Below are 27,205 nucleotides of genomic sequence, written 5' to 3'. Positions count from 1 at the left end.
GGCCGGAGCTGCAGGGTGAAAGGTCTCGCCCAGCGGCATGGGCACCGGTGCCTGCCAGGGCTCCAAACTCACAAAGTCAGAGTAGATCATCCTTGCCTGAGACCCAGAGAGCTGCTCTTCTCTTCTCATTCACCTCCTTCTAGGGTCCTGGTTGACATCACTCCTGTGATTGAGATGTCACAGGGAGGTTCTGCAAGAAGCCCAGGGGACAGAAAATCCCACAAGAAATCAGGCTGAGGCTCTCCTCCTAATTTCCAGGGTGGATTTAATTAACCCAGGCAGAGGCAAGACAGCCTGATGCCCCTATCTCCCCACCTCTGAAGTCTCAAAAGAGGAAGTTTGCTTGCGCTGACCTAGGTGGACAAGTTCAGGAATGGTCCAGCCCTCAAAGTATGAGTGATCGGAAGGGGAGGCCAGGTGAGTCAGGCTCACTCAGCACCAGGCCCCGTCTGTGAGTGACCACAGTCACCCCTTAGTGGCCCCGACAAAGAGAGTCAACGACAAAGGGAGTCAACAGGGGCAGGAGCTGGCCTTCAAACCCTGCCTCTGTGGGTCTAAAGCTTGTTCCTCTGAAACCAAGGCCCCGAATGTTGAGCCTGCCGAGGGTGTGCAGGTGTGTATGGGAGGGTGCAGCTTGGAGGGGCACATCCCTTTGTCCTGTAGATGCCCCCAGAGCCCACACAGAAGAGACAACAGTGGTCCCAGGAGCCTTCTCATATCCTCCAGGAGTGGAGAAGACCGCCCCACACTGGAAGCCTTGAGACCTGGGCGCCATTCCTGGCTCAGCTTATAACCTTGGACTAGAGGGTCTCCTCTCTGAGGCACTATCTGCTCACGTGCAGTTTGCTGTGAGGGAGAAGGGCTGGCAATAAACCTGGCTCCTGCCTTCTTCCCGCTCCTTCCTCTTCTGCTCCTCACCAGGCTTGTGGCTTTTCTGGGCCTCAGTTTCTCCCATAGCCTAACTCTCCACTCTGCTTTTCAGAGGTTCCTTGGCTGGAGCCACACCCATACCGGACACCTTCTAGGCGCAATTATGGTGATTAGGTGTCTTGTAGGTGTAGGTGTCCCTGCTGGGGTGAGAAGGCCACACCTCCTCTTGAATTCTGACTGTCCTAGGAGTGTCCTGAGATTTGCCTTGTTAACACTGGGCTGGCCGGCTGCTCAGACGCGCTGTCCCAACGAGCCACCCTCAACCGTGCAGAGGAAGCAGGAGTGGGCTGGCCCTGGCATGGCAGGTGAGTGGGCAGGCCAGGGGGACCCTTGACAGCAGGGCCCCTGAGAGGAGTTTCAGAAGGGGGGTGTCTGTGGAAGGAAATTTTGATTGTTAGGATTTGGGAGCTACAAGGCCCATGAGATTTTCCCTCACGTCCATGAGAACATGAGGCAGGAAACTGGCAGAACCCTTCTGGGCAGGGCCCGGCCAGGCCTCCCCAACTTGCCTTGCTGGACTGGAGGAGCGGGGAGCAGAAGGGGAAGAATGGAAAGGCGAAAACTTCTCACATCCTGGGTACATTATGAGGATCTAGAAATGTCTCTGGGCAAACTGTGGGCCAGGTGGGGAGGAGGGAGAGGGCCTATGGGCTGCTTCCCCTTCCAATTCCCTTCCCAAGGACTAGAGGGCAAGAGCAGCTCTGTTTGAGGTGAGAAGAGCTGTGTGGCCTTCAGCAAGAGAGTTTGTCTTGGTGGCCCCACTTTCTCATCTGTACTGTAGTGGGTTATGATACAAATTGTCTCAGGCCTGCTGTGCAGATGTGCCGTACGAGTTCTCATGCAGGGCCTTGTAAACAGAACCCTTAGAGTTGGGACCCATCCCTGTAGCCCCAATATTTAATGAGGGGCAAACCCCCCTCCCTCCCAGGAACCTGTCCATTAGTCAACAACTGCATCCCTTAGACCCACTCTGGCTGGCAGGCCCGGCATGCGCAAGTCAGCAGAAACGGGGTCACGCTCAGTCCTTCAAGGATGTTTCTAATTCTATGCCCCTTCTTTTCAGTTGTTCAGCATCATGGGACAATTACATGAGTCAGTCCCTGTTTTTTGTTTTTGTTTTTTACTTTCAAAGACAAGTATTTTCATTTCCTCATATTTGAACTTCCTCCCCTTCTCCCTCTCTAACCCCGTGGCAGTTACTAACATCCTGGGCTCTTGGGACAGGTCTGCAACCTGAGGACCCTGCCACCCCAGCCCACTCTCCAGACTGCTGTTTCAAGTACTGGGCTTGCTTCCCCCCTGTTAGCCCTAGTTTAGAAGGGACTGGTTTTGCCTCCTTCAGGATCTGCTTCTCAGGGCTCACCTAGAGGTCCCTCTTCCCTTAGTGTTTGGCACACAGTCAGTGTTAAACTTGGCCAAATTTGATTGCCAAGATAGAATTGTGCTAGAAGCAAAGTCAGTGATGGGAGTTTCAACTGCATGTCTGTTGCTAACTTGATGGGTGGCCATTGCTCTCTCCAAACCTCCATTTCTCCGTCTGTTAAATGTCGGGTTGAATCTATCACATCTAGCACATAAATTGATGGGAAGGTTGAGTTAGGTAAGTTAGACTGAGTCTTCTGGGTCTTCCTGGTTTCTTGGGGACATGCTCCTCAGAGGAATAGACCATGCCTGCTATGCATCCTGTGCATGAATGACAAAAGCTTCAGATCCTTCAGGGAAAGTATGTGGCCTGACACTACCCCTCCTTCATCCTGGTTCACACTCTCCATGGCAGACATCACCAGTCCACCCTAGGGTTCTTTCTTACAGAGCATGGATGTGGCCCCAGAATTCTCCTCCACATTGTTCTTCAAGTAGTCCCTACTATTAGCCAATGAAATGAGACCCTTCTGTCTGAATTATATTGTTGAATTATATAAACAATCTTTGAGCTCAGAAATTCTAAGAATCTCACAGAATACTCTGTAGGGTTGAAGTTGATGAGCCAGTGCCTACTGGTGACAGAGAGACCAGAAACCTTCAACTGAACCAGGAAGGAGAGATTGGGCAGTGGCCCAGGGGCAACTCCCCAGTTAATCATTTAGCTACGGAAGTCAGGTGCCCTGATGCACACTAAGGATAGAGTCATAATGGCCCATTAAAAACCAATTATGCTGAATCCAGAGTCTGGACTCAGTAGAGCCTCCTGGGATCTGCCCCACTGGGTGCCATCCAGGCTGGAACAGAGATCTAGGGAAAGAGCATTATCCGCTCTTTGGTGTCACCCAAAGTAGGAGGGAGAACAGCTGGAATGAGCTAGGACTGGGGGTGGGAAGGCAGCAAAGAGTTGGGTGAGTGGGAAGCTAATCTTCAGTCCAGAGGCCCTTCCCTCCAAGTAGAACTCTCTTCCGCTGGCCCCTGGGGTCAGCAGTTGGAGAGAAGATGAGGCTGCTGGGAGAGGATGGTAGGCAGGGGAAGATTGTGTGGGGCCTTGAATGCCAGGGTAATAGTTGTGGATTTGGTAGATCTTGAACGGGACAAATAGGAAGGGCCCCTTCCCCTTGCTGAACCTATTTCTCCATAGTAATATGACAGATGGAACAAAATAAACTGGATGGAGTAAAAAGAAAAACAATTGTGTAAGGCTTGGGATGGGAGAACTGAAAAAGTGGTGGAGGTAGATTTGGGGAGAAAATCTACCTTTTGGGGAGGTAGATTTGGGGAGGTTAATGATATAAAACTCCCAATTTACTAAACTCATAACTGGATCCTGCACCTGGCAAGTGCCTTGTAAGTAGGGAGAACACTCACCCTGGTTGAAACTTGTCCTGGAGTTTATTAATGGTTTATTGATGGTTTCTTTTACTTTCAGAATTTTCAGATGCAGGTGATACATTTAGTTAAACCTTATTTAGACCATTACCTCATCCTCTCCAAAACTCTATGAGGAAGTTATTAATAATAATCATAATAATATTGCCACTTTTCTAAGTAAATCTGAACCTCGAAGAGGTCCATTAACTTAATTTGAACCACACAACCAATAAACAAGAGATTCAGGATAATATTAATTGGCAAAATACTGGATGGCAGCCAATTCTTATGCAAATACTGACGACAGTAAAATGACTAACATACAAATTTACGGAGCATCTAATATGTGCCAGTACTACTCAAAGGCATCTATGTGAGTTGTTTCATTTAATCCTCAAAACTTGAGGAGACAGCTACAATCATCACCTGCATTTTCACCAGGACACTAAGGTTCAAAGGATTTCAGACATTTGTCTAAAGTTACAAAGCAAACAAGGGGTAAGGCCTGTCTTTGAACTCAAGTGTTGGCCTCTGAAACCATTTTCCTTATTGCTGGGCAGGGTGGAAGAAGACCAAGAGAGGAAGGTGGGAGGGAGAAGGGAGAGAAGGCAGCAAAGCTGGAGGGGCCATGAGATTTTGGGGTGAATTCCCTTGCTGCATTCTTCTTTCCCTGTCACCCAGGAGCCTTGAGCTCAGGGTAGGGAGCCACCTACGGGCAGGGGCCAGGGCTAATAACAAGCACCCACTCTGATAGGTGTGCTGTCAACGAGAGGGGTCCCAGATGGGACAGTGCCTCTCCCATTCCTTCCCTGGTGCCCAACAAGGAGCTGTGTGACCACCCTTCAACAGCACACTCTTGTGGGGCTGAAGGCTGTGGGGAGATTTGGGGGCCTCAGAGGCATTTGATTCAGCAAGTCACAGACTAGCCAAATCCTAAGAGTTCTTCTGAGTCATTTCACAGGTGAGAAACTGGGACCCAGAGTAAGGAAGCACCTTAGCTGGGGACCCATGGGGAACCAGTGGCTTGTCTACCTGAATCGGAGGCCACACACTCTGCCAGCCTCCCAGGCCCGTGACTTCAGAGGGAAGGAAGTAAGGAAGGAAGGGCAGGTCTTGAAATGTGACAGTTTGAGAGAGAGGGATTATGGCTGGGTGGGGAGGCTGGGGCATGGGCAGCTGACAGAGTGTGGGTGCGCCGGGAAGCTGGTGAGCATCAACGACCCTATTCACACCCTCACCCAACCAAGGGACAGGGAGGGACATTCATTTAGTCAACCAACCCACAGGTGCTGAGCATCTCCTATGCCCTGGACCCTGTGCTGGGCTCTAACAGCCCAGAGAGAATAAGACCCAGGTCTCTCCCCCACAGAGCTCATGGCCCAGTGGACAGGAGAGGCCTGTACACAAACAACCATATTCCTGATGGCCAATTAGTGTCAGAAGACTTATATGACAGGATTTAAGCTGAGCACACGGAGGAGGTGATAATGACTTTACTTCGATAGTGGGTCTGGGTACCATCCCACATGCACATCTATCTGCTAGCCCAGTCCCCAGGAGGGCTGGGGGGACAGCATTTAGGACAGAATTGGGCTGTAACCAGCAGAGGAGCTGCTGTCCCCTGCAGGATCCGCCGGCCCTGACTTTCCTCCCACAACCCCATGCCCTGGAAGTGTGATGCTGATGAGTACAGATGACTTAGATCGCAGAGGGAGCAGCTCTGGGAACAGATTACACGGGGACTTGACCAAGGAGCAGATGTGTACTTGGTGGAACGTGGGGGCAGAGTACAGAAAAATGGCAAGAAGTTCTAAGAAAAGAAGATCTTGATTCAGCAATAGGAAGGGCATGTTAACCTTTCGGTGGTGGATGAGCTGCCTCTCTGAGGCATCCAAGCTGAAGGGAGCCAGGATCAAGTATCTATCAAGATACCTGCAGACATGGAGCTCTGAGAGAGATGTCTCCAGTTTTGGGGATAATGATGATAATGGCAGCTCTGACTCACCCCATCTCCTGCCCCCTGTAATGAGGTTTCAGATACCCAGAGGGTGGAGGGAGCTGGTTTGGGCTATAGCAGGAGATGGGAAGGCCAAGGCAGAATCCTTAGGGCTGGAACCCATTACCCTGGGTCCAGGAAGCCTCATTATATCTTAAATCCCCCTTAGAAGCAGCCCTGGGGCATGCACGGCTAAGATAATTACCGCACAATAACCTCAGCCCCTGCTTCTGACTCATCCCCTTAAAAATAAAAGCAGTTGTATCCTGTTCTGGCCTCTCCCCATATAGGTTGTGGCTTGACCTCATGGGTTACAGATCCAATGTGCCCTCAGGCAAGAAATCCCTTTTCTCCCATCTCTGGATCTCAGTTACTGTGAGTAAAAGGGAGAACCAGGCTTTTAAAGGCTCCACCAGCAACGCTGCTCATAGATTGGACAGTCCTATGCACAAGGTAGGAGATGTTTCTGTCTGTGTTTTCAGACTAAACAGAGGCTGCCTCAGATCAAAGATCTGGTACTGGAGAGTTCTCTTCCTGTCCAAGAACTGAAGCTAATTTAGTTCTTTCAAATGTGGGAATTGGACAGCTGGTGCACAGGCCCTGGTGCTGTTGTTCCAGCTCCTACCACTCAGGGTCACTGTTGAACACAGACCCTGCACCATCCCTGCTAGCCCACTACAGCAGTTGCTTTGGGAGCTCCCAAGCTCGGGACACATGTGCCAGCTGTGTAAGCTCCTACTCACCTGCTCAGTCATTGTCTCTAAATCATGATGCCAGACTAGCTTGCCAGCCCAGGCTGGGCTAGAATTAGCCTTTGTGTGTCCTCAGCTCTGGGAATTGAGACTGTGGCACCAACATAGATCCGCGACAGTGGAGGCCGGTTAGAGGGCTGACTCTCTGTAGCCAAGAGAGGTGTCGGTAGCTTGGCCTGGGTCATGATAAGATGAAGAAATGGCAGATTTGGGGCAGGTTTTGCAGGTGGTGCCATTTGGACCTGATGATCGATTGGATAAGAAACATGAATGCAAAGGTGCTTTTCATACTTCATCGTATTCAATCTCACTACTAAAGCCAAAATCACCAGTGTTTTATTGATGAGAGCAGCTAAGACATGCTGGACCTACAGTAAGGAAGTGGCATAACTAGGACCCTGACCCAAGCGTAACTCCAAGATTTGCTACTATAGGATCTGGGGACAGGAAAATGAAGGGAAGTGGGTGAATGTAAGAGATTGGAAAGTGAGGCAAGCTGCCCAGTGGAAGTCTCTAGAACCAGGCCAAGGAGTTGAAACTTTTCCTTGAGAGAAGAGAAGCCCCCTAGGGAGTCATGGAAGCCAACCCTAGAGGGATAGAGTAACTATATCTCCACTGACGAGAACTGACTGTGGCTGATCCACACAGCTTGATGCTGGTGAAGAATAATCCCAGGTTCAGCCCATTCCAGGATGGTGGAAGGATGGGAAGAATTAGTTACAGGGCCGCCCTCAGGGTTCTCAGGCTGCACAGAGGACTCAGACTTGGCCTTGGTCATGGGGGTGGAAGCGGTAAGCGGGAAAAGACACTGAAGCATATGGTGTTGTATATATGAACTAGATATATGATTATTGTTTTCTTAAGTTACTAATCTCAGCTGGTTCATTTACCAGCAATGGATGCCTGAAACATCAATTCCTTTGTCCCTAGTATCCTCTCTATAGAACAAATATTTTATAATGTATCTTCACTATCCTAAAATTAAATTGATGCATATTACCTACTTTCATACACCACTTAAATATATATATATACACATACACACGCACACACACACACACACACACACATATATATATGTATTTACTATAATCAAAAAGAAATCAACTTTAAGTAAAATATATAGATGTTTCTCAGGACCAGCTCTCCATTTGCAAGTTCTTTCAGCTCTGTATACTTTTCTTTCACAGCATGTATCAAAGTCATAAATAGTTACCTGTGGGCTCACCTATTTAGGTGTCACCCTTGTTCGTCTGGAATATAATAACTATATTTATTGGGCTCTCATGTTCTAAGGGCTCTAAATGACAGGAGTTATCTCACAATCAATCCACAAGGTGGTATTATTATTATTATTATTACTATTACTCCCAGTCTACAGAAGTAGACTGAGATACAACAAAGTTAAGTAGAAGGTAGTTTAACCAGTAAATGACCAAGTCAGGATTAGAATCCACGTCAGATGGCCTCAGAGGCTGTGCTCATAACCATCGGGCCACACGGCCTCACCATGTATCTCCAAGTTAAACCCATATCTTGCTCACCAATATATCCCACACCAGACACCAGCCTGGGCATACATGGTCGATCCTCAATATTCACAGATTCCATAAACACAAATTGACCTACTTGCTAATAATGATTTTCTATTGCAAATCAACATTCTTAGCACTTTTATGGTCATTCGCAGTCACCTGCCAGGTGTGAAAATCTATCACCCAACATGCATGGTCCCCGCTGATGCCCTCCAGTGTTGGTCTTGAGTTCAATGTGAAAGACTCAGCAGTGGATTAAATAAGGTGTCTTTAAAAAAAAAAACACGGGCCTCCCCGGTGGCGCAGCGGTTGAGTGCTGGGTTGCGAAGCTGCCTGTGGCCTCTGCGGCACCGGTTCGATCCCCGGCTGCTCCCTGGCCACCGGAGGAGGGTCCCACATGGCGCGCGGACCTCTCCTGCCGCCCGCTGCTCCCCTCAGCAGTGTGCTTCGGTCCTTCTGCCTGTTCTGCTCCCCGCTCTGGCTCTGGTGAATTCTCTCACCCTCCCGCGCTTCTGACTGTACCCAGTGCTTGTATAAACAAAACAAACAAATAAATAAAAACATGCCTCTATTAAAAAAAATTAAAAAAAAAAAACACACCTAAAGAAAGGCTTTGCATTGACCATTGATGAGAAAGTTGCGACCAGAGGCTCAAGGAACGTAGTGCTATTTCCCCCAGGAGCAAGTGATTCTGTTCGCGAGTTCAGCGTCCATGGAGACTTTACAGAGAAACACTAGCACCGGTAGCTGAAGAATGATAAATCACGACTGGACGAACAGATGACTGGCTGGCAGAAGTAGATGGAGAGCAAGCCAGGTGTCGACACGCCACATACTAAGGGCCATTCTCACCTTCCTGTCCTCTCCAGGGATCAGAGTCACTGAGGTGGACTGGCAGCGGCCAAGGAATGGTGCTGCCCACCACACCCAGGAGTACCCTGGCTCTGAGCTGGTGGTCCGCAGGAACCAGATGTTCACCTTAACACTGGAGCTGAGCCGAGCCTTGGAGACTGAGGAGGCCGTCATCTTCACGGTGGAGACAGGTAATAGGCTCAGCAGTGCCCTCCACTGATCTGCAGCCAAAAAGGCTTGTCTTGTGACAAGCGACTTGAGACCCTGTGGTCACCAGCCGGGAAGGGGGAAGCAAGTCCTGTCCCGATCCCCAGAGGCTCGTGATGATGGCTCTCCAGGATGGCTGGAAGGTGCTCCCCAGGCAGTGGGAGACGGAGACAACTCAGAGTCGCAGCAGACCGAGGATCAGGGTGCTGGAAGGGTCTGGTCATCAGACACTGTGGGGTCCCGGCTTTTCTCTCTTGGTCAGATAGAAGGCCAACTTTGGCTTCAAAGGGGTCCTGTCACTTTCTCCTTTCTCAGGAAAGTGGAACAGCTGAAGTGGACCCCACTCTGCCACTGGCCCTCCTGTGTCTCGATCACGTCCTTCCCAACAACAGTGTCCCAGCAGTCCAGGGGTCGAAGGGTGGACTTCCAGGCCTTCAGCTTTTGCTTCTCTCGAGCTAGGTTTTCTAAAGGCATCTGGGTCTCCTGTTTTCCTCTCCTCTCTGCGCAGGACCCCAGGCTTCCGAGGCCCTCCGCACCAAAACTGTGTTCCAGACCGCAGAGCTGGAGGTGGGCGACACCTGGACGGCAGTGAAGGAGGCTCAGACAGAGAACACCGTGACCGTCTGTCTTGCCAGCCCTCCTGATGCTGTCATCGGCCGCTACCAGCTGAGCGCCAGGGTTTCCTCCCGCCGCAAACACAGCGACCGGAAGTTGGGCGAGTTTGTTCTCCTTTTCAATCCCTGGTGCCCAGGTAGGAGCTGGGGAGTCTGAGGCTGAGGTTTTCCTGGAAATTGCCCTGCAGGCGGGCCTGCCTTAGAGGGGCCTGGGAGGCAGGTGAAGGGACGGGGCTGGGCAAGAGCTGGGCACAGACAGAGGTGGAGAGAAATGCAGTAGTGGATGCGATAAAAGAGCCTGTGATGAAGGGAAAGAACCAGTGTTCTGGTTCTTCTGGTGTGCAGCGGCCAGAGGGACGGGACCTGATGGGAGCAGTAGGTAAGAACCAGGCTTTAGCTATCATACAGCCTTGGTTTAGTCCCAGCTCTGCTAAGCTGCTTCCCTCTGTGAACCTCAATATTCTCATCTGTAGTATGGGAATAACAATAGTGCCTGCCTCTCAGGGTAGGGTGAGAACTCACAGAGCTAAAGTTCGTAAAGAACAAGGTACATGGAGCCTCCCTGGTGGCGCAGCGGTTGAGCGCTGGGCTGTGAAGCTGCGCGCAGCCTCTGCAGCAATGGTTCAATCCCCGGCCGCCGGGCGAGGGTCCCACATGGCACAGCAGACCTCTCCTGCCGCCCTCTGCTCCCCTCAGCAGTGTACCTCGGTCCTTCTGCCTGCTCTGCTCCCCGCTCTGGCTCTGGTGAATTCTCTCACCCTCCCGCGATTCTGACTGTACCAAGTGCATGTATAAACAAACAAGCAAAACAAACAAACAAATAAATAAATAAAAACATGACTCTATTAAAAAAAAATCTTAAAAAAAAAAAAAAGAAATATATAGGGCTACTGTTGGCATCAAGTAGATTCACCAAAAGATGCCAGGACTCCTAATCCCTCAGACTTGGGACAGGCTGGGGTTGACCCCTATTGTCCCCTTGGGACAGGCTGGGGTTGACCCCAGGGGAAAGATCGGCCATGTGGAAAGGGGCTCTGCCGGGAGGCAGCCTGGGAGCTCTGCGAGCTCCTCTTGCCCTCTCCTGCCCCGTCAGCCTCCAGGCTCATGCCCCTGCTGATCCCTGATATAACCCCCTTCCCCCGATGTAGCCCCTTCCCCAGGCCGGCAAGGCCAGAGCCCCAGCCCACGCCGGGCCTGATGACTGCTTTTCAGAGGATGACGTGTTTCTGGCCTCCGAGGAGGAGAGACAGGAGTACGTGCTCAATGACAGCGGAATCATCTTCCGAGGCGTGGAGAAGCACATCCGAGCCCAGGGCTGGAACTTCGGGCAGGTCTCCAGGGGCACAGGCCAAGCAGGGGGGCAGGCGGGGGGTCGGGGGTGCAGCATCAGCCCAGGGGCTCTCTGTGTGCTCACTTCTTCCCAGGAGGGACATGCTGGGCTCTTCAAGCAAACCCATTCCTTTATTCCTCTATGACTAGTTGTGCTGGGGCTTTGGGGAAAGGAGGTGCTTGTGAATATACTTGGGAAACAGAACAGGTCGGTTCTGTTGTGGACAGAAAAGTAGGTTCTCAAGCTTGAGTGTGCACCAGGATCACATAGAGAGCTCGTAAAACACGCAGATGGCTGCGCCTCCCTCACAGCTGCTGATTCAGTGGGCCTTGGGTGGGGTCTGAGGATTTCCATTTCTAACAAGGTTCTGGATGGTGCTGACATGGCTGGCCTGGGGCCAGACTTTTAGAATCAGTGGCTTAGTTTCTATATAAGGTGTGATGTGGGAAGGAAGTCAAAGTGGTAGACATGGAAGCAGAGGGAATTCAGAAAAATGTAAAAGAAAACCCCCTGAGGGACTGCAGGAGGCTTCGCCACAGGGTCACCATGTCAGGGCTGTATGTCCGCAGTTGGGCAGGATCTGGACAGATGGAGGGAAGAGTAGATAGAACAGCATGGTGGGGAGGTTCTGCTGTTGTCTGCTGGGCCCGTGAGAGGAAGTGGGAAGAAGGATACAGGAAGAAGGTGGCAAGGAAGGCTGAGGATCCAAACTGTCAGGCTGGGGAGCAGGGGGTTGAAAGCATTTGGGGCCCAGAGACTGGGCAGGGATGATACAGTAGAGAGTTTAGGGTCTGCCTGAGAGGTAACCTCTTCTCAACACCTAATTTTGCTTGGCATGTAAGAAAGTCAGCCCAAGGATTCCAGACTTTCCAAATATTCAGGACCAGAAATCTTAATTTGTATAAAACTCCCCCAGTTTTCAATGCTCTTGATTACTTCAAATGTATTTGAAAAAAAGCATGTAACCCCAGCAAACTTGCCAGTGGGACAGAGATGGTGTCTCAGTTACCCATTCTATATGCTTTGCTGTGAGTGGCAGGGAGGCACGGGGGACTGTGGAGTGGGATGGGCTGTGAGGAAGGTTGATCTCCAGGTTCTCAGCAACTCCATGAGGAAGTGTCTCTGAGACTTGGGGATGCTCTGTGGGAGGGAAGGCCAGGGGTTATGAAATCTCCTGCAGGACACAAGTGACCAACAGCATGGGGTGGGGGGAGTGGGATCTGGAATGTGAAGGAAGCCAGGCCTCTAATGCAGTGTCTCCGGGCACAGTTTGAGGAGGACATCCTGAGCATCTGCCTCTCCCTCCTGGACCGAAGTCCCAGTCACCAAGACAACCCAGCCGCCGACGTGTCCCACCGTCACGACCCCATCTACATCACCAGAGTCATCAGCGCCATGGTGAGCACTCCACTGTCCCTCAGGCACACTCACTCATGGTTCCCCAGGCCAGCCCCAGGGCCTATAATTTTTCCAAATCATCTCTTATTTTAATTCTCTATTATTGCCACAACAAACCACCCAAAACTCAGTGGCATAAGACAATCATTTGTCATGGTTATAATTTTGCAGATCAGGGAGTTGGACAGGGCACCATGGGGATGGCTTGTCTCTCCTCCAAGGTGCTCCAGCTTGGGGTGTCCAGATGGCTACAGGGGTCTGGGATGGTTTGATGGAGCTGTATATCTGGGACCTTGGTTCTGACCATCATATAGTCCTGGGTTCTCTTCCTGAATTTGTCTGCTTGAGCTGGAATGTCAAGATGGCTTCTTCACTTTCACACCTGGCCCTGGATGGGAGGGTTGGAACAGCAGGGATTGACCAGCCATCACTGTCTCTCCATGCATCCTTTCCATGTGGCTAACTGGGGTCTATTCATAGCATGGCAGTCTCAGGGTAACTGAACACAGCATCTGGCTTCACTCTAAGCCATAATTCCAGAAAGGAAGTAGGGGCTGCCAGTCTTATAACACCTGGGTCTGGAAATGGACACGGCAGTGCTTCTACCACAGTCATTGTCAAAGTTGCCCTGGCCCAGCCCAGATTAGGGAGCGGGCACACAGACCCACCTCTTGTGGGAGGGTTGCATCTTTAATCTACCACATGCAACAGTGCTTCCCCTCAAAAGGTGCTTCCCCTTCAGAAGGCCTTCTAGCATTCTCTATAACAAGCAGGTGTTAAGATCAGTAGGTTGGTATCTGTGATTCCAAAAACTGACAATGCAATTTTTCTCATATTTGATGCTCTCAATTCCTTAAGGCCTCAGAGAGAAGTGGGAGCACAGAAAATCCAACCCTGTGACCCATTTCAGACAGCACAGTGTCACACCCAGGGGACAGCAACATAGGCTCCTGAGTCACAGTGCTAAACTGAGGGTCACCCCTTTTACTAATTTGTTTTGTGATTTGGCAAGTCCCTTAGCCCCTCTGAATCTGGTGTTCTCATGAGAAAATAAAAAAGGAGAATAATAGAACATGCATCACTGACATAGACAAAGCCCTTAGAACAGCGCCCAGCACACAGCAAGCAGTTAATGAAAATTAGCTGTCTCTGGGATTATGCCAATAACAGTCTCCCCAAAGTAAACCGTTCAAGACAGAAAATGCTTTAAAACCAGAGATGATCTCCAACCATAGAGTATCCCAATGGAAGGAAACGAAAACTCATAAATGGTGGCCAACGTGTATAAATGAAGACAAAAGATGCTCCCAGTTTTCAGACAGTTTAAAAGCAAGGGGTGACTCCGCACCCCTGGGCACTCCACAGTTCGAGGGCCCCGAAGAGGGAACCCTGGCCTAGTGGTCGACCCGTGCCCTCGCCTGCCCAGGTGAACAGCAACAACGACCGCGGAGTGGTGCAAGGCCAGTGGCAGGGCAAGTATGGCGGCGGCACCAGCCCTCTGCACTGGCGCGGCAGCGTGGACATTCTCCGCAAGTGGTTCAAGGGCAGGTTCAAGCCAGTCAAGTACGGCCAGTGCTGGGTCTTCGCCGGAGTCATGTGCACAGGTACCCTGGGACAGAAGGTCCTCATCTCCCAACCTGCTCCAGGGTCCTTAGTTTGCGTTCATTTTGCATGTATTTACATAACCCTGCCCCCAGTCTTTATTGAGATGAGGAACAGATGTGGTTAAAGAAGAAAGCAAGCAGATAATTCATTTATGTGCCTTTTGATCTTTAATTTGCAGAAGGACTCCCCCCTCCCTCTGCCTCCAGCACAGTGAGTGCCCTTGGGGGAGTCCTGTGGTTCCCCCAGGTCTCAGGTTACCTCAGGAAAATAAATATTATATGGCCTCCAAGCTCCCTCCATCTCAGAGGCCATCCCCTGAGAAAATCGTGGTGTTTCTCAGAGTGGAGCAGAAGCCTCAACCCTGGCAAAATATACAGAAAGGGCAGGGAGACCAGAAATGAGGCTGAGCACCTGCTGGGGAGACCTGATCCCTCTCCCTAAGTCCTAGCCTGTTTCTGGAGCCTCTTGAGCCTCCTGCTCTTCAGTCCTTAGGTGCTTGGGGATTGCAACGCGTGTTGTATCCAACTTTAACTCAGCCCACGACACGGACAGGAACCTGAGCGTGGACAAATACGTGGACTCCTTCGGGCGGACCCTGGAAGACCTGACAGAAGACAGCATGTGGTGGGTTCAAGGCCCGCAGGGCCCCAGGGCAGCCCCGCCCAGCCCCAGGGGCTCCCGAGACAGACCTGGATCTGGAGCTCAGCTTTCCTGAGTCTGACCAGTTCTGGAAGGAGTGAGAGACACCCAGTAGAGGGGGAGTCCTTCTGAGATCTGGGGGGCCTTAGACACGTGACTAAGAGGTCAAGAGGAGCGCTCAAGAATTGACTGCCTGCAGTCAATGTGAACCCCCATTCACCCTTCTTTGGGAATGTGAGCCCTTCCCACAATTCCCATGACTTGAAGGGAGGCGAGAGTCCCTCTGCTTAGTTCCCTGTCTGTATTGTGCTCCTGCTTCCCATCAGCTGCCTGTGCCCCTCACTCTGTGTCTCAGGTGGGAAACAACTCTTTCCACAAACTTAAAAAAATTAAATTTCAATTTAATTTTTGAAATAGAAAATACACTCATGTGCATTAACATTCGAAAGGTACAAAATGGATTACAGTGAAGTCTCCACCCACCCGAATCCTGCCCCCCATCCTCTTCCTGATAGGACTAGTTTACTCCATCTCCTTTCAAAGAAAGGCCCAGCAGGACGTACATCTACACAGATCCCTGCATCCTGCTTTCTGCCCCCTTAATAATGGCCTCATAATGTATACTGTTCTTGCTCATACATTTAATGATTCCATGTGAATACACACAGGTTCTCCTTATTGTTTCTTTGCAATGTTTAAAGTATTACAAATAATACCACACTCCCTGAGCACCTAGTCTATGCCAGCCCCAGTTCTAAGTGGTATTCATTAACTCGTGGTATATATAACTCATGCATTCCTCCAAACAACCTTGTGAGCAAGTCAGTATTATTATCTCTGTTTTGCAAATGAATAAACTGAGAAGCACAGAGAGATTAAGTAACTAGTCTAAGGCCACACAGCTAGTGAGTGGAAGAGCAGCAGTATGAACCTGGGCTGTCTTTCAATTGGATGGAGAAACCATTGTTTTTCTAACCACCTCACAGGGATGGACCAAATGTTTTCTTCACAAACAAAGCTTCAGTCAATAACCTTGTCCAAAAGTCAGGTCACTCGTGTACATTTTGTCTAAAGAGTAGGGGACACGGTGAAGTGTGTACAGTACAGAAACGCAGGTGGCCTCAGCCTCCCTGTTCTTAGCCTGTCCTCCAGTCACCCGCAGGGAATACTCCAGCCTCAGTCCTGCTCTGCTCCTCTCTTCTCTCCAGCCCTTTTTTTTTTGGTTCTCTTTACTCGCTCTCCCTGTAGGAATACCAAAAAATTACATTCCTCAAGCAGAATGGACAGACACTTCTCTTCTATGTTGGGGCCTATGTCACAATGCAGGCCATCAGAGTCCTGGCTTTCACGCCCAAATGCTTATCAGATATTTTCCCAAAAACCATCACCTCCCTGACAAGGATTCTGAGGCCAGCTGTAAAGATGCCAAGTCCAGCAAAGCAGGGTTTCTATCTGTTGCTTCCTTACTGTGTGACCCTGTACATATGATATCTCTTTTCCTAGTCTCAGACTATCATCTTTAACATAGGAAACTTAAAAGAAGGCCGGAATTCCTTTCCTGGGTCTACAGAACTCTGTATAATCTGAACCCTACTGTCCACCATGCTTGCCACAGTCCAGAGATATTTACATACTTTCTGTTCCTTGAACACACCAAGCTTTCTCTTGTCTCAGAGCCTTTGCACATTCTGTTCCTCCGGCCTTAGACACTATTCCCTTCACTCTCTCTGTGACTAATTCTGATTTAAGTCTCATTTTAGATGTCATTTACCTGGAGAAGCTTTTCAACAATCTCTATCTTGCATTTGTTTTATTTATCTACTTATTTAACTTTGTCTGCCTCCCTGTCAGTCTTTCTTAGAATATAATCTGCATGAGGTCAAGAACCTTCTGTCTTATTTATAGCTGTTATTTCTGGTACCTGATCAACACCTTCTTGAAAAACACACGAATGGCATCTCCTCACCCAGACTGTGGAGTGAATGGCTCTCATGCCCTAGCACAGTGCTCAAACAGACTGAGGACCCCAGTCCAGGCTCTAAGCAGGATCTTCCCCTCCTGCGGGCCTCTGTGCTCACTGTAGACCACCCTGCCCCATCCTCTCTCTGTGGCAGGAATTTCCATGTCTGGAATGAGAGCTGGTTTGCCCGGCAGGACCTGGGCCCCTCTTACAATGGCTGGCAGGTTCTGGATGCCACCCCCCAGGAGGAGAGTGAAGGTACGGGCTCAGCCGGGTGGGTCTCAGACCCTGAGCCTCCTCGCCCAGGCCACTCACTCCCACCCCTCCTGCCCAGGTGTATTCCGATGCGGCCCAGCCTCCGTCACCGCCATCCGTGAGGGCGACGTGCACCTGGCCCATGATGGCCCTTTTGTGTTCGCCGAGGTCAACGCGGACTACATCACCTGGCTCTGGCATGGCGACGAGCGCCGGGAGCGTGTGTACTCGGACACGAAGAAGATCGGGAGGTGCATCAGCACCAAGGCGGTGGGCAGTGACTCCCGAGTGGACATCACAGGCCTCTACAAGTATCCGGAAGGTAAGGGCAATATGGCAGCTTCATTAGCCTCCCATGATGGCCGGCTGCTGCAGGGTTTACCTCATGCACTGGAGCCAGCCCATCCCCTGTGCAAGGTGGAGAGAGCTTGCTTGCAGCACTGTCAGCTGTGCCTGGGGCTAAGTGCCCTTATTTTATGTTAATGTTTCCCCTGTTTGCTAAGTAGAAGACTTCCCACATTTAATAATGCTAATAGTTTTTCTTGAACCCTTAGCACATACCTCGTACTGTATTAGGCATATTCGCCAATGATAATAATAATAATAATGACAACTATTAATAATAATAGTGATGATAGTTACAGGTATTGTTTATTAAATTTATTTATTAAAACATAGCACTAGGCACAATTCTAAATAATGGTAATAATAGCAGCTCCTATTTATCATCTGTTAATGTCTACTAATTTATGGTCGCTGGTTTATAGAAAAGTGGGTACTCGTTGGGATATAAAAACAAAACAGTTGTATTTTTTCTAGGAGTTTCTTCCATCTATATACTCTAAAAGTCACACTTTCCCACAAAATAATGGGTCCTTTAGCAGTGCTATGATTTGATCCATATATTTTCAGCCATTTCTGTTTGTTAAAACAATGGTATTCAAAAGTTAAAACTTAGGGCCTCCCCGGTGGCGCAGCGGTTGAGCGCTGGGTTGCTGGGCTGCCCGCGGCCTCTGCGGCGCCGGTTCGATCCCCGGCTGCTCCCAGGCCACTGGAGGAGGGTCCCACATGGCGCGCAGACCTCTCCTGCCGCCCGCTGCTCCCCTCAGCAGTGTACTTCGGTCCTTCTGCCTGCTCTGTTCCCCGCTCTGGCTCTGGTGAATTCTCTCACCCTCCCGCGCTTCTGACTGTACCCAGTGCATGTATAAACAAAACAAAACAAACAAACCAGCAAACAAATAAAGCATGCCTCTATAAAAAAAAAAAAAAAAAAACAAAAGTTAAAACTTAAAGTTCATACTTGAATCAGAACTTGTCTCCTCCCCTCCCTGAGCACAAGCTAGTGACACCAGAAGGCTGCTAAGGAGGGGCACAGGCTGCTTGGGATGCTTCCCCCCACCTTTGTCTGCTCTGCAGCTCTGGGTGCACATTGGAATCACTGGACCCTGTTTTCGTTATAGAGATTAAACAACTATTATTAATTTGCCCAGGATTCTTTGGGTCACTAATTTGGCCTGTGCTCAGCTAGAATGGCTCATCACCTTCCAGTGTATCAGGTAGCACATGGTACACATCTGGGACTGCTGGGCCTCTCTCAACGCTTGAGCTCTCATGGTCATTCTTGCTGCCTCAAGTGTACTGGAAGTATTCGCCAAGGAAATTAGGCAAGAAAAAGAAACAGATCTGTTTGACAAGTGGTGCTGGGAAAGCTGGATATTCACATGTGAAAGAATGAAGTTGGACACTTCTCTTATACCGCATACAAAAATTAACTCAAAATTGATCAAACATCTAAATGTAAAACCTGACAATTTAAAACTCTTAGAAGAAAACAGGAGAAAAGCATCGTGACATTGATTTGGCATTAATTTCTTGGCTATGACACCAAAAGTTGGCCTCCCACCTCACACCATACACAAAAATTAACTTAAAATTGATCATAGGTTTATATACAAGAGCTAAAATGATAAACCTTTTTGTAAAACAGGCGTTAAAGGTGGCCTTTTTAGATATGACATCAAGAATACAAGTGACAGAAGAAAAAACTGATAAATTGAACTTCATCAAAATTTAAAACTTGTGTTCCAAACTATACTATCAAGCAAGTGGAAAGAGGTAGCAACTTTGCACTTGGTAGTTAGGGGAATGCCCCACTCATGAATCATTTAATAAAGCCACTTAGATCTCAAAAAAAAGTGGAAAGAAGTGGAAAATATTTGCAAATCATGTGTCTAATAAGGGACCTATATCCAGAATATGCAATGAACTCTTACAGCTCAATGAAGAGATAGTCCAATGTCTTAAATGGGCAAAGGATTGGAAGAGCTATTTCTCCAAGGATGATATACTTGAAAGATGTTTTACATCATTATTCATTAGGGAAATGCAAATCAAAACCACAAAAACATACCGCTCCCCACCCACTAGGACTGCTGTAACCAAGAACATTTAGAGTAAGTGCTGGCGAGGATATGGAGAAACTGGAACACACGTACATCGTGGGACTGTACAATGGTGCAATCACAGTCTTTGGCAGAGAAATGAAACATTTCCATAGTACAAATACCGTGGGCCAGAATAAAGAGTTCCACCTGCATTTAAATAATGGAATGTTAAGGAAACATTCATGTCCACATGGAGGTCACTCAGTACTCAGGTCCTTGGGGGAAATGTTTGGGAAGGAGTGGTGAGGGAGGTAAGTGGGGGTAAGGGGGGGGTTCAGGGGGAAGACTGCTCAGTGCAGGTTTCAAGGAGGGAAACATCAGATCCGGAAATGATCAGGGTGGAATCAGGACTGGAGTGGGAGGTGGAGCCTGTCTTCCCAGGAAGGGAGGGGACATTCTTAAGCAATGAGCTCACTACCTGGCCTGTGGGCTTTTTGCCCCTCACTTTACAGATGGGAAATCTGAGCCTCAAAGGGCCTAAGTAATGAGGCTAGTAATAACAGCACATAGTCATCAGTGGCAAACTGACATTATCTGATGGGAGGAGAAGACAGATTCTAGAGATAATATGGATGCTCAGCAGGGCTTGGTGACTTCTGAGTTGTGGGTGTTGAGGGGGTGGGAATTGCCAACGGCTCTGGCTGTGCATGGGGTGAATGGGCTATTTGCCGAATGAATGGTGGGTGAATGGCGGAGCTATGAGTGAGACAGGAAATGCTGCTGGCCAGCAGATGCAGAGTTCGAGGCCCCTATGGAGCAGGGGCTGTCCTGTTGTCAAAGTAATGGTCTGTAGGTCAAAACTGAGGTCTGTTCTAGCAGCAGGAAAAGTGGGAAATCAAATGTCCTACATTCACACGTCTACGGGAACCCTGCAGATGGCACCTCCAGTGCAGCCGCCCGGGGGGAACAGGGCTGGGCTCAGGGAGAACCAGAGTCCACCCCCATTGAGAGAGCGCCCATCTCAGCTGTGTAACCCATTACTGCCAGTAGAGAGTAGGAAGGGAGTTTAAGGTCATGGAAATTGGAATTAGACTGCGGGGTTTCACATGTGACTCCCTTACAAATTGCTTTACTTCTCTGTGTCTTGGGCTCCTTATCTGGAAAACGATAACAGTCATTTTATCATCCCCTTTTCTGGGGATGATGACAGTCCCACCTCCTGGAGGGAGGATGGAACTGTGGGCTTAGCACATAGTAAGTCTGCAGATGTGACAGTCATCGTACCCTGAGCCTGGAGCCCCAGGGGCCAGAGAAGCTGCAAAAACCTCTGTTTTTGGTAAAATGTCCTGACCTGAAATTGCTGGCAACTGATTTAAAAAAATGTTTAAATAGTCTCAGACCAAGCACAACACATGACAGGTCTGCCCATGGCTCCTGGGCTGCCAGTCTGTCGTGGCCTCCAACTGCCACAGTAAGTTACAGCAGAGATGCGGTGGTGGTTTTGCCCGGAGGAGGGAAAAGGCCGACAGGCTCCGGGACGGTAGGGCTGGTGGGGAGGAAGGGGCGGCCGGCTCAGCACGCCCGTGTGCTCCGCAGGCTCCCGGAAGGAGCGGCAGGTGTACCGCAAGGCGGTGAGGAAGCTGTTCGGCGTGGACGCCTGTGGGAGGAGGGACCGGGTCCGCAGGGCCGGCGGCCGCGGTCTCTGGCGCGACGACCTCCTGGAGCCCGCCACCAAGCCCAGCATCACTGGCAAGTTCAAGATGCTGGAGCCGCCCGTGCTGGGCCACGACCTGAGTCTGGCCCTGTGCTTGGTCAACCTCACCTCCCGGGCCCAGCGGGTCCGGGTCAACCTGAGCGGGGCCACCATCCTCTACACGCGCAGGCCGGTGGCAGAGATCCTGCGCGAATCCCACTCAGTGAGGCTGGGGCCCGAGGAAGGTAAGACGCCGGGGCGGGTGGGACCTGCCCTGCCCACACCTTTTCCAGGAGGGTTGGGGGCAGGGACAGCTCCCCAGGGTCCCAGGGCCATTCCCAGGCCCTTTCTGAGGGTTGTGCCAGTGCTTGGCTCTTTTCTCCACTTTACAGACGAGAAAAGTGAGTCTCAGAGGAGTTAAGTAATGAGAATAGTAATAAAGTCCACAATCATCTGAAGAGAGGACCCCAATTAGTATGACTATTTCCAGGTGGAATAAATACCTCCTGGGAGATTTCACAGTATGGATATGCCCCGTGTTATCGTTCTCAAACCCAACACATTCTGGAGCCCACCTGTCCAGGTGTTCTGCACCAGAGGGTGGGCCCGCGACAGGTGTTGAGCACGTGCTCACCTGTGCCAAGCGCCCCTCTCCTGAGAAGTCTGTACTGAAGCTGTTATAGGGCAGCCCGGATATTGAACGGGTTCCTGGCTGTGGGTCCTCACCCGCGCGCTTAAAAGGGACTTATTGATACTCCACTACAGGCATGCACAAAAGGTTCATAAAAGGTTTATTTACAAGGGAAAAGGAAATAAGGAAAATGTACAACTCAGGGAGAAAATAGGGAAATAAAGTCTTTAATGCGTCCTACCCGATCCCACGACCTGGAAACCCAAAGGCACTCTCAGAGCTGGCCAGACGACACTGCGAGCTGGCGAGCTGGCGGGGAGCCAAAATGGGGGACCCCTCCAAAGCCCAAGTGTCTGGCTTTATACCAACCTGGCTGCTTAACCCCACCCTCAGGTCCCAGCCACCTTCCCTTGGGTGGTGATGGGATTTGGAGTTCCCAGTGTTTTTGACTTTGACCTGGGGTGGGGGTGGAGTCCACAAAGCCTGCATGGAATTAGCTTTAGGACAGCCTTTTCCCCCTAACAAAACAAGCTCTCCTCCTTCCCCTCCCCTGCACCCTGCTGCTCTCCTCTCCCCTCCCTCCCCCACCCCTTTCTCCCTCCCTCTCCCCCTCCATCCTTTCCCCTCCCCGCCTCTGCCACCTCTTCTTTCTCCCCTTACTCTTACTCTTCCCTTCTCTGTCCCTCTCCTTTCACTCACCTTCTGAACACAGAATTCAATTACACCCAGACGCTGTCCTCCGCGTTAGATGCTGATGAAGTCAAGTGTGTGTATTTTGACAAAGTGTGAAAACTTGTGAAGGAGAAGTCACACACTTTCCACTTCTTTGTCATTTATTTTCCACAAAATCTAAATCACAAAGGAATACTTCATAAGGAAATCGTAATGAACCTACACTTTTCTCAGCTTTTAGCAGATTTTTTTCCATTAAAAGTGATACCTATTCTTTCAAGACTTAGAGAGCAGGAGCGAAGATCCCCTGTGATCACCACCCGTCTGCAGTTTCCAAGCAAACTGCTAGGGCCTGTTGCTTCTGAGAAACAGTTGTAATTATATTGCAAACATTCATTAGTGCCCTTCTCTTTCCACATTACATTGTAATTTAAATATTTTTATAAGCTTTTCATTAACATTTTAATAGATACATGTAATCTTTAAATAAATAGATGATGATTTATATTTTGTCTTCGGGGTGGTTATTACCTTATTGTTATTAAAAAGCACAAAAGTAGACATCTTGGTGCAAAAAAAATCACTTTCTCATCTGTATCGTTTACTGTTTTATTACAAGAGAGTCACAAAAATGGAATTACCAAGCTGAATGATATGATTCTTAAGTTATTAAAATCTGTGATTTTTAAATTAATAGACATTTTAAGCAACTTTGGTTTAAAAAAAAACATTGAGCAGCGCATCTCATATACCTCCTCACCACCTCCCACCCTCCTTGGTACCAACACTTGCACTAGTGTAGTGAGCTTGTTGCAGTGATGGCCAGCAACTGCACACTGTTATTTTAACACACTGTTATTTTTAACACAGAGTTGACATCAGGGTTCACTCTGTATTGTACATCCTGTGGGTTTTGACAAATGTATAAATCCACCATTAGAGTGTCGTGCAGAATAGCTTCACTGCTCTTTAACTGCCTGTTCTTTATTCATTGCTCCCTCCCTCCACTCTAACCCTGGCAACCACTGTTCTTACTGGCTCCACAGTTTTGCCTTTTCATAGACATCGTGTAGTTGGCTCATACTAAGGAGTCTTTTCAGGATTGGCTTCTTTCACTTACAAATAGCACTTGAGATTCCTCCACAGGTTGGTGTGGTTGGTAGCTTATTTCTTTATAGCACTGAATAGTATTCCACTATATCATTGTGCCACAATTTGTTTATTCACTCACCTATTCCAGGTTGCTTCCAAGTTTGGGTAATTATGAATAAACATCCACGTGTAGCTTTTTGTGTGAAAGGAAGTTTTCAACTCATGTGGTGGAAGCCAAGGAAGTGATTGCTCCATGGTCTGATAACAGCAGGTTTCGTTTTCTAAGAAACTGCCAAACAGTCTTCAAAGTGGCTGTGCCATTTTTCATTCCCACTGACAACGAATGAGAATTCTTGTTGCTCCACATCCTCTCCGGCATTTGGTGCTGTCAGTATTTGGGATTTTTGCCATTCTCATAAGTATACAGTCTCGTTTTAATTTGCAGTTCCTTGATGATGTTGATGTCGAGAATCTTTTCATAGGAGAGGTCCAGTTTTTTGCCCATTTTTTAATCAAGTTATTTGTTGTCTTACTATTGAGTTTTAAGAGTTCTTTGTATATTTTGGATCACAGCCTTTTATCAGATATTTCCTTTGCAACTATTTCCTCCCATCTGTGACTAGTCTCCTTTTCTTGACAGTGTCTTTCACAGAGCAGAAGTTTTCAATTTTAATGAAATGCAACTTGTTGGGTTTTTTTTCTTTTATGGATCATGGTTCAGTGTTGTATTTTAAGAGTCATTGTCTAGGTTTTCACCCACGTTATCTAGAAACTTTATAGTCTCGCATTTCATGTTTAGGTTTATGATCCATTTTTAGTTCATTTTTGTTAAGGGTTGAGGTCTGCGTCTAGATTCATTTTTTTCTTTTTTTGCATGTGAATATCCAGTTGTTCCAGTGCCATTTATTGAAAAGACTATCTTTTCTCCATACCATTCCCTTTGCTCGTTTGTCAGGGATCAGTGGACTATGTTTGTGTGAGTTTATGGGGAGCTCTATTTTGTTTAGTGATGTATTTGGCTATTCTTCACCAATACTACACTGTTTTGATTACTGGTGTCTTATATTAAGCCTTGAAGTTGGGCAGCATCAGTCCTCTGCTATTGTTCTTCTCCTTTGATCATGAATAGGACATATTAGGTGCTCAGTAAGCAGTGAGTAAATTCCCAGTGGGATGAATCTTTGATGGACTGAGACGCTTCTATCTTGAGTTATTAGGGAAATTTAAAACACATCTCCAAGAGCTTTTGGAGAGACAGGCTGGAGTTGTGGTACTGGTTGGCCTGATTTTGACTCACTTCTCATCTTGACGCCTGGATTTACTTGCTCTGTGACACTGGACAAGAAATTATTCTCTGACCCTAGCTTTGTTTCTGTGTGACATGATTAAAGTAGTACCTGTCTTGGGTTGGTTGCAAGAACCAGAGAAGACATAAAGTATGAATTGAGCCTTCCCTTCCTCTTTCTGGGCACCACCACCAACAAAAAAAGTCACACCCCCAATTCCCACCTCTGCTTTCCCTTCCAGAGAAAAAGATCCCAATCACAATACCTTACTCTCAATATAAGGAAGACCTGACGGAGGACAAGAAGATCTTGATGGCGGCCATGTGCCATATCATCAAGGGAGAGAAGCTCCTGGTAGAGAAGGACATTACCCTGGAGGACTTCATCACCATCAAGGTGACTCCCATCTGCATCCAACGCCCTGGCCCTAGAAGGCCCCTGTCAGGGCTGGAAGAGAGCATCAGAAGCTGGCGGGCTTGTGCTTTTAACCGCAGCTTCAGCTCTCTAGCAATGGGGCGGAGAGGTGTGCCTGTGGGGAGATGGTGTGATGATGGGGTTCAGTAATGAAGTATGTAGAAACGGGGTAAACATGATTAATGTCTTACCAGGCCCATGGGTTTCTCATGGGCGCTGAGGAGGTAGAGGGATGACTTACAGGTGTTGCCCCTCCAGGTTCTGAGCCCGGCCACAGTGGGAGTGGCCGTTGTGGTGGAAGTGATGGTGGCCAACCCCCTCTTTGAGAAAGTGGAGGACTGTGTGCTGATGGTGGAGGGAAGCGGCCTTCTCCAGGGACAGCTCAGCATCAAGTAAGTGCCATGCTAGGGTTGTGGGGGTTGCCTTCCTTATAAGATGGGTAAGCTAGAGGGGTGCAGGAGAGATTCTGGACCCCCAGGAACCAGTCCACTGTCTAGGCACATCAGCCTGCCTTCATTTATTCATTCCTTCATTTATTTAATCTCTAACTCACACAATCACATAACGCATCCACTCATTCACATTTTCACTCACTTCTTATTCATTTGCTCCCTCATCCATTCATTGACTCCTTTATTCATGCCTTTATTCATTCACTATTCATTCCTTCACTCAACTCAGTTTTGACTGGCTCTTTCATTAACTTGGTCTTTTTTAAGGTGCTCACTCATTTACCCGCTCACTCATTCCCACATAGCCCACTCAGCCATACACTCATTTACTTATTCATTCTCCGTCATTCACTCACTCATGCCTATTGAGTCAGTACTGATCACACTGACCTTTGCAGTGGGTCACAGTCCGTTGTTGGAAATATCAAGATGAGCAGATGGGGTTCTGCCTGGAGAAGGGCTTTCAGAGACAGGTGACCCTTCAAATGCAGATAGTGTGATTTGTTCAAACAGAAGGACGGGTCCTCAAGGTCCCAGTGGTCAGAGGCAGCCCTTGAATGGGGGCTAGGTGGGGCCAGAGAGAAACCTATTAGAGCTGATGTTCAAACTGGGCCTTCAGTGATGAATCAAGGAGCTTTGCAGGTATCCAGAGGATGAGGGCTTCTGATTCAGGTTCTTGTGATTGATGTAGTCAAGAGAAAGTCTCCTGGAAAAAAGTGAAACTTGACCTGGGCCTTAGGTGTGGTTGGACTCAGAAGGGCATCCTAGTGAGAAGACAAAAGCCCAGAGACATCAGAGACAAAAGCCCAGAGAAGTGTGAGGTATGTTCAGGGTGCAGGGAGGAGACTGGTCCTGCAGGTTGGAAAGAGTGCAAAGTGGCGAGAGGGCAAATGGTGTGGGAAGCATGTTGACAAGGCTTAAATGTCAAGGGCCTGCAAGGCCATGGACTGGCAGGGCAGGCTCAGGAAGGAGAGAGGCTAATAACCTACCTTTCTCCTGCCTCCTCTCCCCAGAGTGCCCAGACTGGAGCCCCAGGAGAAGGCCTCCGTCCAGTTCAACATCACCCCTTCCAAGAGTGGCCCAAGGCAGCTACAGGTGGACCTCGTCAGCCCCCACTTCCCAGACATCAAGGGCTTTGTGATCATCCACGTGGCCACAGCCAAGTGACAGGCCGCGAAGGGCTAAGTGGGGAGGAGATGGGCCCTGTTGCCCTCCTGCCCATCACTTTACCCCTCCCGCGGGGGAGCCAGGAGATCTGGGTTCCAGTTCTGCTGCAGCTTCTGCCCCACTCTGTAAATGTCAGTGAGTCCCTTCCCCTCCTGGGCCTCAGTTTCCCCATGTGTAAAATGAGGTGGTAGACTATTCCTTAAACTTTCTGGCAACAGTGGATGGTGAAGGCAGCCTCTACCACACTCATCTAATGCCCTCATTGCCGGGAGACTGACTTGTCCAAGAATGATGAATCCCAGGCCGCCCAGCGCTGCCGCCTCCTACCGGCCAGCTCACCAGCACCCTTGCTGACCCCTGGCTCTCCTTGCCCCTCTCAGCTCTGCTGTGCTCTGACCACACCCACACCTGAGCATCAGCAGTTGTCAGAGAACCCAGAAGTGTTGAAGCCAAAATGTAACCATCCCTCGGGCTCCAACTATACAGAGGGAGGACCCCGCCCGTGGCCTCGTGGTGAGCTCGAGGCAGACTTTGGAGACCACGTG

At 49.2% G+C, this 27,205-nt stretch overlaps 1 protein-coding gene across 1 annotated transcript; it reads left to right on the top strand.

The window, feature by feature from the left end:
• Positions 1–8,793: 8,793 nt before the first annotated feature.
• TGM6 (transglutaminase 6) lies at positions 8,794–26,660 on the top strand (the record flags this gene model as incomplete). The annotated part of the gene is made up of 12 exons (XM_084246634.1): positions 8,794–9,052; positions 9,577–9,819; positions 10,895–11,013; positions 12,282–12,410; positions 13,837–14,014; positions 14,501–14,639; positions 16,769–16,872; positions 16,949–17,191; positions 20,850–21,191; positions 24,869–25,023; positions 25,300–25,433; positions 26,507–26,660. Coding segments are annotated over 12 exons (2,199 nt in total), but the record flags the coding sequence as incomplete, so codon positions are not given.
• Between the last annotated feature and the right edge of the window lie 545 nt (positions 26,661–27,205).

This window comes from Talpa europaea (assembly GCF_964194135.1).
Source record: "Talpa europaea genome assembly, chromosome: 11".
In the NCBI taxonomy this organism is placed as follows: Eukaryota; Metazoa; Chordata; class Mammalia; order Eulipotyphla; family Talpidae; genus Talpa; species Talpa europaea.
Note: the sequence above shows the minus strand (reverse complement) of the source record. Positions and strands in the feature narration are given on the sequence as shown.